At 34.9% G+C, this 13,891-nt stretch overlaps 1 protein-coding gene across 2 annotated transcripts; it reads right to left on the bottom strand.

The window, feature by feature from the left end:
• Positions 1 to 2,765: 2,765 nt before the first annotated feature.
• Positions 2,766 to 13,356, bottom strand: LOC148868813 (protein DA1-related 2-like). 2 transcript variants are annotated; one of them, XM_088967886.1, is made up of 12 exons: positions 12,897 to 13,356; positions 12,315 to 12,472; positions 11,443 to 11,524; positions 11,169 to 11,283; positions 9,766 to 9,910; positions 9,497 to 9,580; positions 5,565 to 5,684; positions 4,885 to 5,097; positions 4,736 to 4,798; positions 4,522 to 4,637; positions 3,394 to 3,452; positions 2,766 to 3,307 (listed from the first exon to the last, which is right to left on the bottom strand). In XM_088967886.1, exons 1-12 carry the CDS (start codon positions 12,940 to 12,942, stop codon positions 2,985 to 2,987), a joined length of 1,524 nt encoding a protein of 507 aa, XP_088824012.1. In that variant the 5' UTR covers positions 12,943 to 13,356; the 3' UTR covers positions 2,766 to 2,984. The 2 variants fall into 2 exon arrangements, with proteins under 2 accessions (XP_088824012.1, XP_088824013.1); XM_088967887.1 differs by having other exon boundaries at positions 11,443 to 11,531; positions 12,897 to 13,347.
• Positions 13,357 to 13,891: the final 535 nt, after the last annotated feature.

Genomic DNA, 13,891 nt, shown 5'->3' with positions numbered 1-13,891 from the left:
ATGGTGTATGTAGATGATATTGTTATTATCGGAAATGATAAAATGGGTATTGACAGGTTGAAGACTTTTCTATAGGAACATTTTCAAACAAAGGACCTTGGTAAATTGAAATATTTCTTGGGGATAGAAGTAGCAAGGTCTAAGCATGGTATTAATTTGTGTAAGAGGAAATATGTACTTGATTTGCTGGAGGAAACATGTTTGTTAGGTGCTAAACCAGTTGAAACACCTATGGAAACAAATACTAAGCTGAGTAGTGATACGGGTGAAGTGTTTGAAGACCCTGGCAGATACCGACGACTTGTAGGTAAATTGAACTACCTAACCATTATTCGGCCAGATATTTCATCCGCGATTAGTGTGGTAAGTTGGTTAATGCAGAAACCTTTGGTTCCTCATTGGGATGTGGTTCTAAGAATTGTGAGGTATTTAAAAGGGGTTCCCAGTCGTGGTTTGATATACAAAAGTGGTGGAAAACTTGAAATAGAAGGATATAATGATGCTGACTGGGCCGGTTCTATGTCTGATAGGAGGTTTACCATAGGCTATTGCACTTTTCTTGGGGGTAATCTGGTGACATGGAAAAGTAAGAAGCAGACAATCGTGGCGACAAGCAATGCAAAGGCAAAATATAGAGCTATGACACATACTACTTGTGAATTAGTGTAGATAAAAAACCTTCTACAGGAGATATGATACAATGTTAACACTCCAATGAAGCTCTATTGTGACAATTAGGCTGCAGTTCATATTTATTCTAATCTAGTGTTTCATGAAAGAACCAAGCACATAGAGGTTGACTATCACTTTGTGAGAGAGAAGGATCTGAATGGAGTAATAGACACTATGTATTTTAACACAGGGAACCAATGGGCAGACTTATTTATTGAAGGATTGAGTCGGAAAGAATAGACTACATATGCAACAAGCTGGGATTATATGATATATACTCACCAACTTGAGAGGGAGTGTTAGTGTAAGGGTATTTCTATCTTTATACATATGTTGAGGTTGTTGATCTATGACATTATATTAGAACTAGTCCCTCACTTAAGTAAGGGCACATGTGTCTTTTCCATTATATTAGTAATATAAAACATGTCTGGCCAAATGGGAGAGGTAATTTTTATCTCATTCGAACTAGACTTTTCTTCTCTTCTTTTCTCTCTCTCTCCCTCTCTCTCTTTCTCTCTCTTTCTTTCTTCTTTCTTCTTCTCTCTTCTTGGCTGTTATCAAAATAACAGAACTCAAGGGCAGGCTGAATCATAATATATATGAATGTCATTCTACTTTTCGGATTTAAATTCAAAACCCATGAAAGAAGAAGCATCTCTCCATTTGGAAAGTTAACGTTGAAATGATTTGAACCAACCACTTTCAAGAAGATGAACTTGTAAAGTGAGCACTTCAAAATAAAATGACTAAAAAGGTAAACAAAGTGCTGAGGAATTTGACGAGTACTCATGGATAATGACGAGTGCAACTGTAATGTGAGAGGAGTCAGGATTCTCGAAGGAATTCTATTGTTTGAAAGATTAAGAAACGTGTATCGTTCAATTAATTAATGGAAAAGGTTCAGGAAGCAAGGGTTATTATGGGCAGGCTGTACTCGAACTATTCCTTCGTGGGGTTGGTTCAAATTCAATTCTGATATATAACCAGATTGATTGATCGAAGTTGGAGGATAAATTTGATTGAGAAGGATAATGAGATGATTTGACAACAATAACCAAGTGGGATGTCACTTTCGTTTTCTTTATCGGATTTGCCATCTCGATTATCCATAATGGATGCCACTGTTGGACAAACTATTATGGATTGTGCAGGTTCCTTTTCCTAACTAGGTGTTCGGATTTCCTACTCACAGAATCCTCCTCAGTCCTCACATCATAGCACGTTGCAGCTGTACAAGAGAACATCTACTGTACTTGTATGCTTTCATTCATGGGAGATGTTCCCAATGCACAGCTGCAAATGCCGTGAGGTGGGTGTGAGGAGGGTTCGGCGACATTTGGAGGGATGAAGTGGTGCTTTCTCGCCCCAATCGGCTATTTGGGTTGATGAGGTTTTATTTATTAATGCAACTTAATTTTAACATTTATATGTTTCAATGCCTACTTTGCCAGGACCTTTCTCAAACTGTAACAAATACCGTTAGATAATTTTAACATGTTTCTAGCATCCAAGTCTTCACTCATCAGTTATTGATTTGTAACCTTCGTGCTCCAACAGACAATTGATAATTTGGACGGTTGGACCCACTTAAATCACTATAAAATGGATAATCATCCTCAACTTCAGTACACCCCCTAGCAATCCCAGGTTACCACGGTGGTTTCAGTCGTGAAGCTGCTGGGATTTCTGCACTCTGCTTTCTCTATCACTCACCTCATCTTGACTAATGCTTAATACATCTATCTGTCATGGGCCGTCCACATAGTAATCAATATAGAACATGGTCAAAACTCTAAACCTCTTTCACGTCCCACAACTTAAGGCAGTTTCAACAAGCATCATCTTCAAGGTATAGTGAAGACAATGGTTTGGTGCATGCTGCTGAGATGATCATCATGATGCTGGTATAAAGAGCCACCATGGAATATATCTGTAGACATGGAACAAACAACGTACAAGGCCATGTTCCTAAGAGCGTCCAAGGTCAATAAGTTTACATAGCATGTCTAACCCTGCTCTTCCAGTTGTACTTTCAATGTGTTGTAAGAACTGAGTGTGCATCTATGAGTATGTATAATGAGTACAATAAATGCAAAGAAGATGAAGAAGAATCCCTTTCAGAAGTCATATAAATATGTACTTTATTACATTATGGAAACCCCTATTTAACAAATAAACCAACAACAAATCGCCCCATGAAAAATGACGGGGGAGCTAATCCTAGCTTCCATGATCAGCTCAAAGTAAAAACAGTACAAACTATCTCCAAAGGGATTAAAACCTCCCACAAATATGAGCTGCAGTCATTTTTACACAGGAAAAGCCCCTGTCATGCGAATATGATTCAGGGTGTTACGCAGTCCATACCTATTGACAGATGCATTGGCAATTCTGAATCCTTCCCCATAGGCTGTGGATGTATCCTGAGCAATCTGATTCATGAAAAATTCACCTAGCTTCTTCTCTGTTTCAGATTTTCCACCTTTTTTGGATGATGATGATGTTGATGATGATGAAGCAGTTGATGTAGATGGCATGTTTCTTGACCCAGGCATGACCTCGGACTCAAGCCACATGTAAGAGAGCACTTGACAGATGCCTTCCTCCACCACTGGGCTTAGATTACGGTATCCTGCATTAATTTAAAACAAAAATCATGAAAAATAGAAACCAAGAAACTGCTTCCAAGCACAGAAAGGTAGAAAGTAGAAACAGTACCTTTGAGGCGTAACCACCCATGCATCAATTCATGAGCAAGAATGGAACCAGTTAGTAATCTGCACGCAGTAGAGGTACCAAACTGTAACGGCTTCTGTCAAAAGCTGTCATTTTCTATGAATAGATGCTTGTACCTTGTCAATGGAACTATAAGACCACGGAAAATTACAAAAGACCAATGTATTTATGGAACCTTTTTTCGTTTTCGTGTTCTTGAACAAATAAAAGAGATCCTCATACAAAACAAAATTGGGTAGGCCTTGATGACTATAACTTCCTCAAGTCATCTTGCAATCTAGTTGGGAGAAAATAAAGTAACAAAACTAAATCAAGTTTTCCAGAAAATGCTACAATTGCAATTGTATGCAAGACATACAATTCGAATGTTATTAAATTCATGTGTCATGCCTCATGGTATATGATTAAAAACTGTATACAATACAAGACATAGAACCCAGTGTGCACTCAATAATGGCACCAGGCAAATGCATCACTCAGTAATGTTGGACTAACACCTCAAGCCATACCTTTTTCAGCTCAGCAATTGTGCCAAGACAACCTAGTCTAATGTGTCACTAAGACAGCAAGAGAAACCTGAATACAGGGAATCCTATCCATGTCATCTTAGTAATTGCACCAAGCCATTTGATCCAACCTGGGGCCCATTTCAGGAATCTATAGGGTTGAACCATTCAATCTAGACAGTTCGTCAGCTAACTGTCCAATTGAAACATATTCATGTATGTTTTTAGTATGCAAAATAGGTGTGCGTGGTAAATTTTCCTTTTTATCAATATTTGTATTTCTACATAGAGATTATTATGAGTTATGGATCCAAGGTTTAGCCAGAAGTTGAACCATCAACCTAACCCTTTAACATGTCAACTAATGATCCATGTATGAAAACATTGAAACCTGCTTTAAAATCTACCCTAATTTACTTGCACATTGAAGAATTATTCATTAGGGGGTCATCATATAATATCAATTCAAAAAGCACAACATGCATGTCTACTATGCTAACCTCGATTATATGGATTTGCTACTTTAAGGGAGGAAACTACACCCCAAACTTCAAACACGTGATGATTAAAGGGTCCAATAGACAAAACTGTTTTAAGCTACTACCTTGGGAGGCCATACAAAACGAGAATCGCTGTAACCTCGCATTTTCGGGTCAGCTTCTGTTGTTGTGTTTTCATACCTAAAAGGCGGTTACCCCCAATTCTTGGCCTTTTTTGTATCTGCAGATGTTAAGAAGAAAAAAAGTACATTGATAAAGATTCACTAATTTATTCAATGAAGATAAAATATGTTTTAGTAAATAGATATCTGATCATACACTGCTAACAGTTTGCTCCTCAGAAAGGCATAAACCCCTTGTCTCTGGCATGTGATGATAGCCCTGCAAACAAGAGCACATTTTGAGTAAAGAGGGGGCTATTCCATAAAAGGAATATGTGAATAATAGAGAAAGAGGTGATTAATTACATTTTTCTCTCCTTCAATAGCTTCATTGAGGGCTTGTCTTTCAACCAACAGCATGGGAATTTGTTGATCAATTTTCATGTTCATCCCTTCATAGTAGTCTCTGATAGAATGGTAAAGGGGTTGACAGTCACCAGTGTCCATAATGGCAGTCTCCATGCATTCAAAACACAAACTCCGTCCATCCCCCAAAGAAATGTATCTTGCGTTCCATGACTTCATCCCAAAAGAAAAATATATAAGAAAATAATTGCAAGGAAATCATTCTGCTTTTAAATAATAACAATTCAGTAAAAAATACCTTTGTCAAAAAGTTTACCAAGGAAAATATGCTAAGAAGGAAAACAATTAAATCACTGTAATTACTGGGTGGGCATTTGGAATCTAAGCTCAGTGAAATTCATTCATCTTAGTTTTCCCTAGATTGTAAACTAATAAGTTCATCATGCAAAACTGATCTACCATATGAAATTTAACAAAGAGAGAAAAGAAAAAAATTAAGCCATTTCAATCCCTAATATGTCCTTGCCTCTGTTTCAATTATATTCACTGGAAAGGACACATTTTTTTGTTAAGTATTGTAATGGATAAATTTTACAGACTCAATTTACTCTTTTATTTATCAGAACCTATATTAAAAGGATTTTATTTGACTATGCCTCATTAACAAATATTCATCATACCTCCAACCGTTCACAACTACAGCAACGGGCTGTATTATCGTACTCATGTGAAGGACAATATTTTTGGCACCAAAATGGATGAGATCTATATTCAATCAAACCAGCACCATTTGTTGGAATCTGAAAAGATAGGATAAATCATAAGAACTCTGACCTCAAGGTAATACCACTTCCAAAATCAGTTTTCATAACGACTCAAAAGCATATTCCACAAATATGTTAGCATGGCTTGGATTTGTTATTAGAAAGCTATTGTCAGATGTGCTGTTTACTACCATGTAACACTTACAACTAATACCAATATACAGTGCAATATGTAATAACATGTTACATTCTGAAATTTACAACTAAATGCCCAGTAGTAAGAGATGGATCTGAAAAAGGAATCAAACTATTGGACTCCCAAGATTGAAAAGGTCCAAAAGTTTGGAGCATCTCTGGAAAAATACGCATTACAACAATCATAAACTTATAATACGCATCGATAATATATAATTACGTGTTTTTAGCATGGTGAGGTAATGACTAATTGAGTAGTTGGTGTTCTAAATAGAAGATATCAAGACAATCTCGTATGGAAGTCAACATAAACTGCAAATGTACAATAAAAGAATGATAAATAACTTTTAGTTTACAATCTTTGTTTAGAAAATATAGAAAATAAATATAACCTTTTTTTAAAGAAAGAATATAAAACCTAAATATTCAATGTGACCCTTGTTTGTGGCAATTCTCCACCCTCCTCTCTTTTTATATGTGTAATTTCTATTTGCATACAACCAATGTACCATCACAAATTCTTAAAGCAACAAGTATGCATATAACAGAATTAAAGCATATATTATACTATGTTAAATAATTATGGATAAAAATAAACAAATAAAACTATACAATAACTTTATACTGTGTAAAAAATAAATAAATTCCACAACTTCCTTCTCTTATTATATGATTTATTTCCATTTACTTACAATTAACCAACCATGTATCATACCATAAATGCTTAAAGAAACTAGCATGCACATAACAAAATTGAAGCAGATATGGTACTATGCTATGGATAAAGAAACAAATAAAGCTATAAAATAAAATTATGGCTGACTAAGTAAACCAATCCTCCAAAGTGATCACATTGTGAATATTAACTGACAAGTCAGTTAAGTATTGGCCTCAATTGACTAGTCAGTCAATTCAAGTTATCATTGCTTGGTGCATGGTAAAATCTCAATCTAAAAAGCATGAGAACATGGGTTCAAGTCCAAGAGCAGCCACTTTGTACAAAAAACATGCCAAAGGTTAGGTCCATATCCAGTCTACTCCCAACACCCATGATAGCTGAGATCATTGTCTGGATATGGCCCTTAATTCCAGTACATTACTTAGAAAGAGATTAATCACAATATATGAAACAAGCAAACATCTTCTGTATACTAGAGATTCACAGTGCTATAACTCCAATACTGATGTTACTATTGCTTGGTGCTATGGTAAAATCTCAGGCTGACGAGTGTGAGAATGTAAGAGCAGCCACTTTGTGCCAAAAAAAGGCAAAAAGTTAGGTTCGTATCCAGTCTACCCTTCCCAACACCGAGGATAGTTGGTAATCATTAGATAATGGCCCTTGGTTCTAGTGCTTCAGCAGAATATGGTGGAAGTGTTGTTCTCCTCTCCCAGTCCTTCAAGAGGGAAGAGCCTCCCCCATCAAAGAGAGGAGAAGGAAGTGACTTTATATTTTGATGGAAGTGCTTCTGGAAACCCGGGAATAGCAGGAATTGGTGGTTTGTTTAAGAGAAGGGATGGTCACCCTATATGGGTCTTTAGTGGACCAATTGGGGTTGCAGACTACACAACAGCAGAAAATTTAGCTGCTTTAATGGGATTCGTATCACGAGATATCTAGGCTTCACTGATCTAACATTCAAAGGAGACTCCAGCAAAATCCTTAGGGGAGAGGGAAGGAGGACCTTGGAGATTGGCCCACTATTTAAACGAGGCTAGAGATCTGTTAAAATCCTTATCTGTAAACTTTTGCTGGATTCCTAGGGAATTAAACCCTGTAGCTGATAGTTTGGCTAAATCTGGTACACACACGGATTTTTTGTACAGTGATAGGAATATGCCTTTGTAACCTGTGTGTAGCCTGATTGTACATCATCTCAATGGTTTCAAATGTCACCAAATGTCGCTAATGTCATCTAACATATGTCGATGTCAAGGCTCACCGACATGAAAATGGATGGTAATATAAAAACTACATTATGTCGGTCGACATTTCCTATATTTCGGAAATGTTGACAAAATCGGTCCAAATAACCAAAACAAATACAGTTTTTCCTATTATGTCGACAAGATGTCTACTAATGTACATTAAAAATATAATATATTAGTATATTATATTAATATAATACAGTATATTAATGTTGATTATTCCATTAATAATTTCTATTTAATATTTAAAATAAAATATTTATAAAAAGAATTAACAAAATATAAAAACAAAAGAATAAATTAATTACTTTATAATATAAAACATAAAATATTTTTCAAGTAATAAAATATTAACTAGTTAGTATTTTTTAAAATATTTATTAAAATCAGAAAATGTTTATTAAATTTTATAATAAACCATATTCTACATTTAATATAAAAAATCAGAATAAATTTAATAAATTTTATACCAAATCATAATTTATTATAAATTTAGTATTAAAAATCATAATAAATTCATTAAATTTTATAAGAAATCAGAATTTATCATAATCTTAATACTACAAAAAGGAGAATCGGTTTATTAAATTTATAATAAAACATAATGTATTATAACTTTAATATTTAAAAAATCAGAATAAATGTATTTCTATTTACTAGTGTGAAATAAATATATTAGAATTTATAATTCAGAATTAAAAATAAGAAAAGAAAATATCAGATAACCTTGTAAAAACATCAAAATGCATAATAAAACAGTAAATCGTCATTTACTATTTTGTTATTGATAATAGTCTAGAAATATGTATTAATGCTTCTTTTATCATTTTACAAAATATATTTGCATATTTCCAGATATTTCATAATATTTCCACAATGTTTCTAATTTTTACAATATTTCCCCTCGACATTTCCGACATATGTCCTATATTTTGGTAAGCCACATTTCCATTGACATCAACATTTTAAACCTTGATCATCTCATGTACTCTCTGTTTTCTTAATCAAGTTAACCTCATTTCTCAAAAAAAAAAAAAAAAAAAAACTTCTATTCATTAAAACCAACACCTGAAAGTTAAATAGGCATAAGTCCCAAGAAACTGTAAAGTTCTTTCAATGCTTTACCATCATACAATTGATTGCCCTTTGCTTGCCGTATGCATCATTGCATGTGCAGTCCGCTTGTGTCCTGGTTTATGTTTAATTACTTATACTGTATGTATGTGTTTTGGTTGGATTGCATCAAGGGCATAAATGTAATTACCATTTATGTTCTAGTCAATTGTTAAGTATAATTAAATAATTGCACTTGTATCTGAGTTGTCATTGGCATAAGAGAGGAGGAGAGATGAGAGTGGTTTCCTTTTTGAATCATGAATACACAATTTGTAAATTTTTTAAGCATTTTCCCACTCACTTGATTGATGTGTTTTTTTCCTGAAAAGTCAATCAGTGATTTGAACATGGAACATAAGGATGGTGTAATGGTCTGGGTACCATTGTTCACATAATTTCCATGAATTATTCTGCTTTTCTTTCATCATCATAAATGCATTTTTGTTTACTGCAGATCTTCTTTTTCTGCTTAGGAGGGACAGTGGAATTGATAGAAAGACAATTACATAAAAGACATGCATACTAGAATCCATGAAAGTTGGGTTTAGGGGTAGAGATTTCTTCCATCCCATTTCATAAGTAACCATAAGGATTGGAGTTTTACTTACAAATTGATAGCAGACTTCACACTTGGGATGATGCAATTCTTTGAAACAAGACTTGTGGTATGGATTCCTTCCTGACAAAGAAAACTTGATTTGGAAAAAGAAAATGTAAGAGCAAGATATCATGAATGTTTAGTATTTTATCTTCTACAGTATAAAAGCCTAGTTGATGTAACAAAAAAGGCAGGATAATTCGAGAATCCATAGTTCCTGAAAAGAAACAAAATCATAAAGACAAAAAGGGGGCCAAAACCCAATGATTAATAAAGTACCTCATGCTCAGTAATTGGATAATTACATGCATGACAGCGAAAGCATTCCGGGTGCCAAAAATTTTGCATACATCCTAAATATTTCCCAAAGCCTATTTCACGGTTGCAGCCACCACAATATCTGACAGGTATATGTGTATGCATACTGCCATGAACAATCAAAACAAATGTCAGGATTTTTTTTGGCAGAAAAGTCAATTCATTAAGAAAAGTAACACAAACAGAAGACAACAACCAACAAGACACAAGACAAAAGCTACATTACAAACACGACCCAACAACAGCAGCAACCTCACACAAGAAGACCCACTACAAGAACCAACAGCTACACATTCAAACTAACCAACCTATCCTTAACTAAATGATCAAAAATCTACTCCGGTGGATGAACACGTTATTCCTCATTACAAGAAAAACCGTGTTTGGCTGCTACATGAGCTGCTTCATTTCTGGATCTCAAAGGAGAACTTTAATTCCACACCCATACTAGAAGGTAAAAGGTCTTGAATAAAAAAGATAGAGTCCTTTGGCCACTCAGCAGTGCTCTTTGAAAGGCCAGCAATTAATTGGAGACAATCAGCTTCAAGCACAATCTTAGAAAAACCACATCCCTTAGCAACAAGAATACCCTCCAAAGCTTCCACCACTTCTGCTAGTTATAAGATTGTGGCATAGGTGAATCAACATTGACACTTGATGAAGCATGAAACTTATTGACTATTTCTATTATAGAAAGTAATTTACTACTATTATCCTAATACAAAAGGGCAGCCCAGTGCACAAGGCTCCCACCAATGTGGGGTCTGGTGAGGGGCAGATGTATGTAGCCTTACCCCTGCACATACAGAGAGGCTATTTCCAAGATTTGAACCCTGGTCACCCAGATCACAATGGAGCAACCCAACCGCTGCACCAAATATGTATATCCGTATTCTTTTTCATTTTTATAAACTGTATCTAGAAGATAAGACATCTAAAAGTTTACCATACCACAGTAAACATAGCCATAAAAGAACTCATTCTTATATCTCCTAGGAATTTAAAAAATTAAAAAAAAAAGGGAAAGAAAAAGACATTACTCCATCAGGTCATTGCTGATCTAGGCAATTGACCAATTCATGCAAAAAACTGTGAGAACCGGGATGCACCAGAGATAAACTTGTACATGTAGAAAATGCAGATAACCTATTGGAAGGCTTGAAAAGTATCTCAATTAGACCAAACCACAAGTTGGCTGCAATGGTTTTTTAAATATGTTACTAATGCTAGAAAAGACCTCTGAAATGTTGACTCAGTGTACCTAGGAAATGTATTAATTAATCCGGGCCATGAATTGACTCTATATTTTATAAGTATGATAAAAATATAAGGGACAAAACGAAGAAAGGTTTGATGAAACTAACCTATATCCTCCAGGGAAAATTTGTGGAGGAGCATATGGAGGATATGAAGGCATATTCAAACTATCTTGGAGTGCTCTAGCTAGATCTTCATCATTGTTTGTGCGTCTTCTGTATCCTGAAGAAATCATATATCCATTATAATGTTATGACAAGAAAAAAGAAAAAAAGAGAAGGAATATGAGCAACAGAGAACATGAGAGGGAGAGAGCAAAACTCATATTTGAAGTCAATAACTTCATTAATAAAGTTTCACCTTTGGGAAATGGGGACTTACCATTTGGTCTTTTCAAGTCTTCAGCAAGAGAAAGTGCAACTGCACGGTCCAGTTCCTCATGTTCAGATCTGGAATGTTCATCCTGTAAGCTTATACAGAATCAAGTCATATTATTTGAAAACAACCGACTCCAATAAGAGAGAGAGAGAGAGAGAGAGAGCAGTAAGTTATTTTCAACAGTAACAAAGTAGTTATTCTCAAGGAACCATTCAACTTAAAAGCTTAAGCTGTTAGGTGAGGTCCCTGAATAGGATTTTATTCTCTAACATGCTCCCTCATGCTGGGGCTTGAAGCGTGAACAAGCACAGGCCCACCCTTACCTTGTGGTGAAATTTTAATTAATTATAATGGGGGTGACAAGGATCAAACACTAGACCACTTGGTCAAACAGGCTCTGGTACCATCTCAAGGCTGTTAGATGAGGTCCCTGAATAGGTTTTCATTCTCTAACCATTTATACACAGAATGTAGGATCCATTTATACATAAATCATATTTTTTTAGGAGTCTTTATGAAGCATAGATGTATCATTTCTCCACACCACTTAGATTGAAATACTGTATGGAAAAAGTTATTTTGGACCTAATGAAAAGGGAAAAAAGGAAAAGATCTCATAAAAATTGCAAGATTTTCAAGTCCATAAGGTAGAAAGGATCTGACTAAATCTTTTCTCTTTATCTTGAAAAACAGTGTAATGAATACCCGTTGTCATTATTTTTTTCCTTCAAAAATATTTTTTTTGATAAGTTTTTTTCCTTCAAAAATATTACCCGTTTCCATTATTATTGTCATCATCACCATTTTATAGCATTAATAACAAATAAAAATGAAATGATGGAGCAACATAAAATTCAAAAATCATGTGAAATTACCATGGATCTATTTGGATTATGAAAAGCCATGTTTTCCTCACCGAGGAACCGTGGAGGTCGTCCATTCAGTGACCCTTGTTTTGAGCCCACCTTAAATATCTTACTAATCCACTTCATGAGGCGAGACTTCTTCTCAACGTATGAAGAGACAAAATGCCCTGTTTTGAATGATCAAAGTTCAGAAAGCCATAGAAGAAAAGAAAATGGAGAGAAACATAATCTGTTGTCACTCTTGGAATAAAAGTACCGATCAATTGCCAAACAATATCAATTACGTCCCTACCACAACTAACTTAGCCAACTCTGGACTTTAAGTTTCAAAAACATAACAACCTGAATCAATGAACTTTGTTCAAACTGAGAGAATAAAGTATAAACCTCGCTTTCAGTACTGTTATCGTCCTAAACTCATTGACAACAACAACAATAATAATAAACTTCCACGAAACAACATTACTGATGCGTTTTGCCAAACATGTTAAAGGTGCAAATACAATCAATCAAATAAAGAAATGACCATAAATAAAGGAAGAGAAACAATAATAAGACCAATGATGAAGACGAGAAAAAAAAGAAGCATACCATGGACGCAGGGTTGAGCGAGATGGTTCACCCCTGAAGAAGCCATGAAAATTGAAGCCCAAGTATCGGATCGGTAGAAACCTCGACCGTACAATAAGGGAATTAAGAAGAAGAAGAAGAAGAAGAAGAAGAAGAGGAAGAGGAACAAGAAGTTGGTAAATAATAGAATGTAGAGCTAAGGAACAAGGCATCGTTAAAAGCAATATAGGTAGAGAAAGAGATAGAAAAAGAGAATCTCTGAGAGAGAAAGAAAGAGCTGGATAGAGTGAGAAACAGATTCTTGTCTTCGAAATCAATGAAGAAGAAAGTTGGGCGATCGCCAAAAGATGGTTTTTAAGGGAATCTGCTGATCGGGAAGACATTAAAGAATGAAAAGAAAACTAGCAGAAAAAGGAAAAAAGGATGGGGTGGACGATTGAGAAGCTGCGGGAGTCGCACGCATGGCAAAGCCGAAAGGAATGTTAACGTTCTCTCTCTCTGTTTTCTTTCTCTCTTTTTTTTTTTTTTTTTTGAATTTTGATTCTCAAGGTTCTTTTCCCGGGAGGCAGGGAACTTGAATAATACCCGTTTAATTCAAGGAATATTACTAGTTTACCACCCATTACCATTTATGAATCCAATTGAACATTTTATCACTTTATCAGTGGATTATGGATTTGGACCCACCCGTTCAATTCAAAACTCCGACCCGCCTGCTTGGGATGCCTCGTTCAACCATATAACTAAACTTCAGTTAAAAAAGAAAAAGAAAAAATTGTGAAATTTTATGATTTTAAGTTAAATTTCAATTTTATTTGATAGAATCAACTATGGTGCAAAATGTTCGACATGTGTAGATTAATTTTATTCCATAAAGTGCATGGAATTCTATATATTTTCTCCCTCATTATTTTTATTATAAATTAATTAAAGGGATAGTAATATAAATGGATATTTTGTGAGAAAAGGACAAGTTTGTCCAAATTTATTTCTAAGCTTTCCACTTATATATTTTT

Source organism: Nelumbo lutea, chromosome 2, assembly GCF_056320005.1.
Source record: "Nelumbo lutea isolate HS-2025 chromosome 2, American lotus-T2T, whole genome shotgun sequence".
In the NCBI taxonomy this organism is placed as follows: domain Eukaryota; kingdom Viridiplantae; phylum Streptophyta; class Magnoliopsida; order Proteales; family Nelumbonaceae; genus Nelumbo; species Nelumbo lutea.
Note: the sequence above shows the minus strand (reverse complement) of the source record. Positions and strands in the feature narration are given on the sequence as shown.

What these genes read in the sequence shown, in the direction of transcription:
- LOC148868813 (XM_088967886.1), bottom strand. Translation starts at nt 12,942, where the DNA reads ATGGCTTCTTCAGGGGTGAACCATCTCGCTCAACCCTGCGTCCATG. An exon ending in ATCCAATTACTGAGCATGAG is followed by an intron (nt 9,581 to 9,765) that starts GTACTTTATTAA and finishes TTCCAAATCAAG; the next exon opens with TTTTCTTTGTCAGGAAGGAA. An exon ending in GTTTTGTATGGCCTCCCAAG is followed by an intron (nt 3,453 to 4,521) that starts GTAGTAGCTTAA and finishes TACTGCGTGCAG; the next exon opens with ATTACTAACTGGTTCCATTC.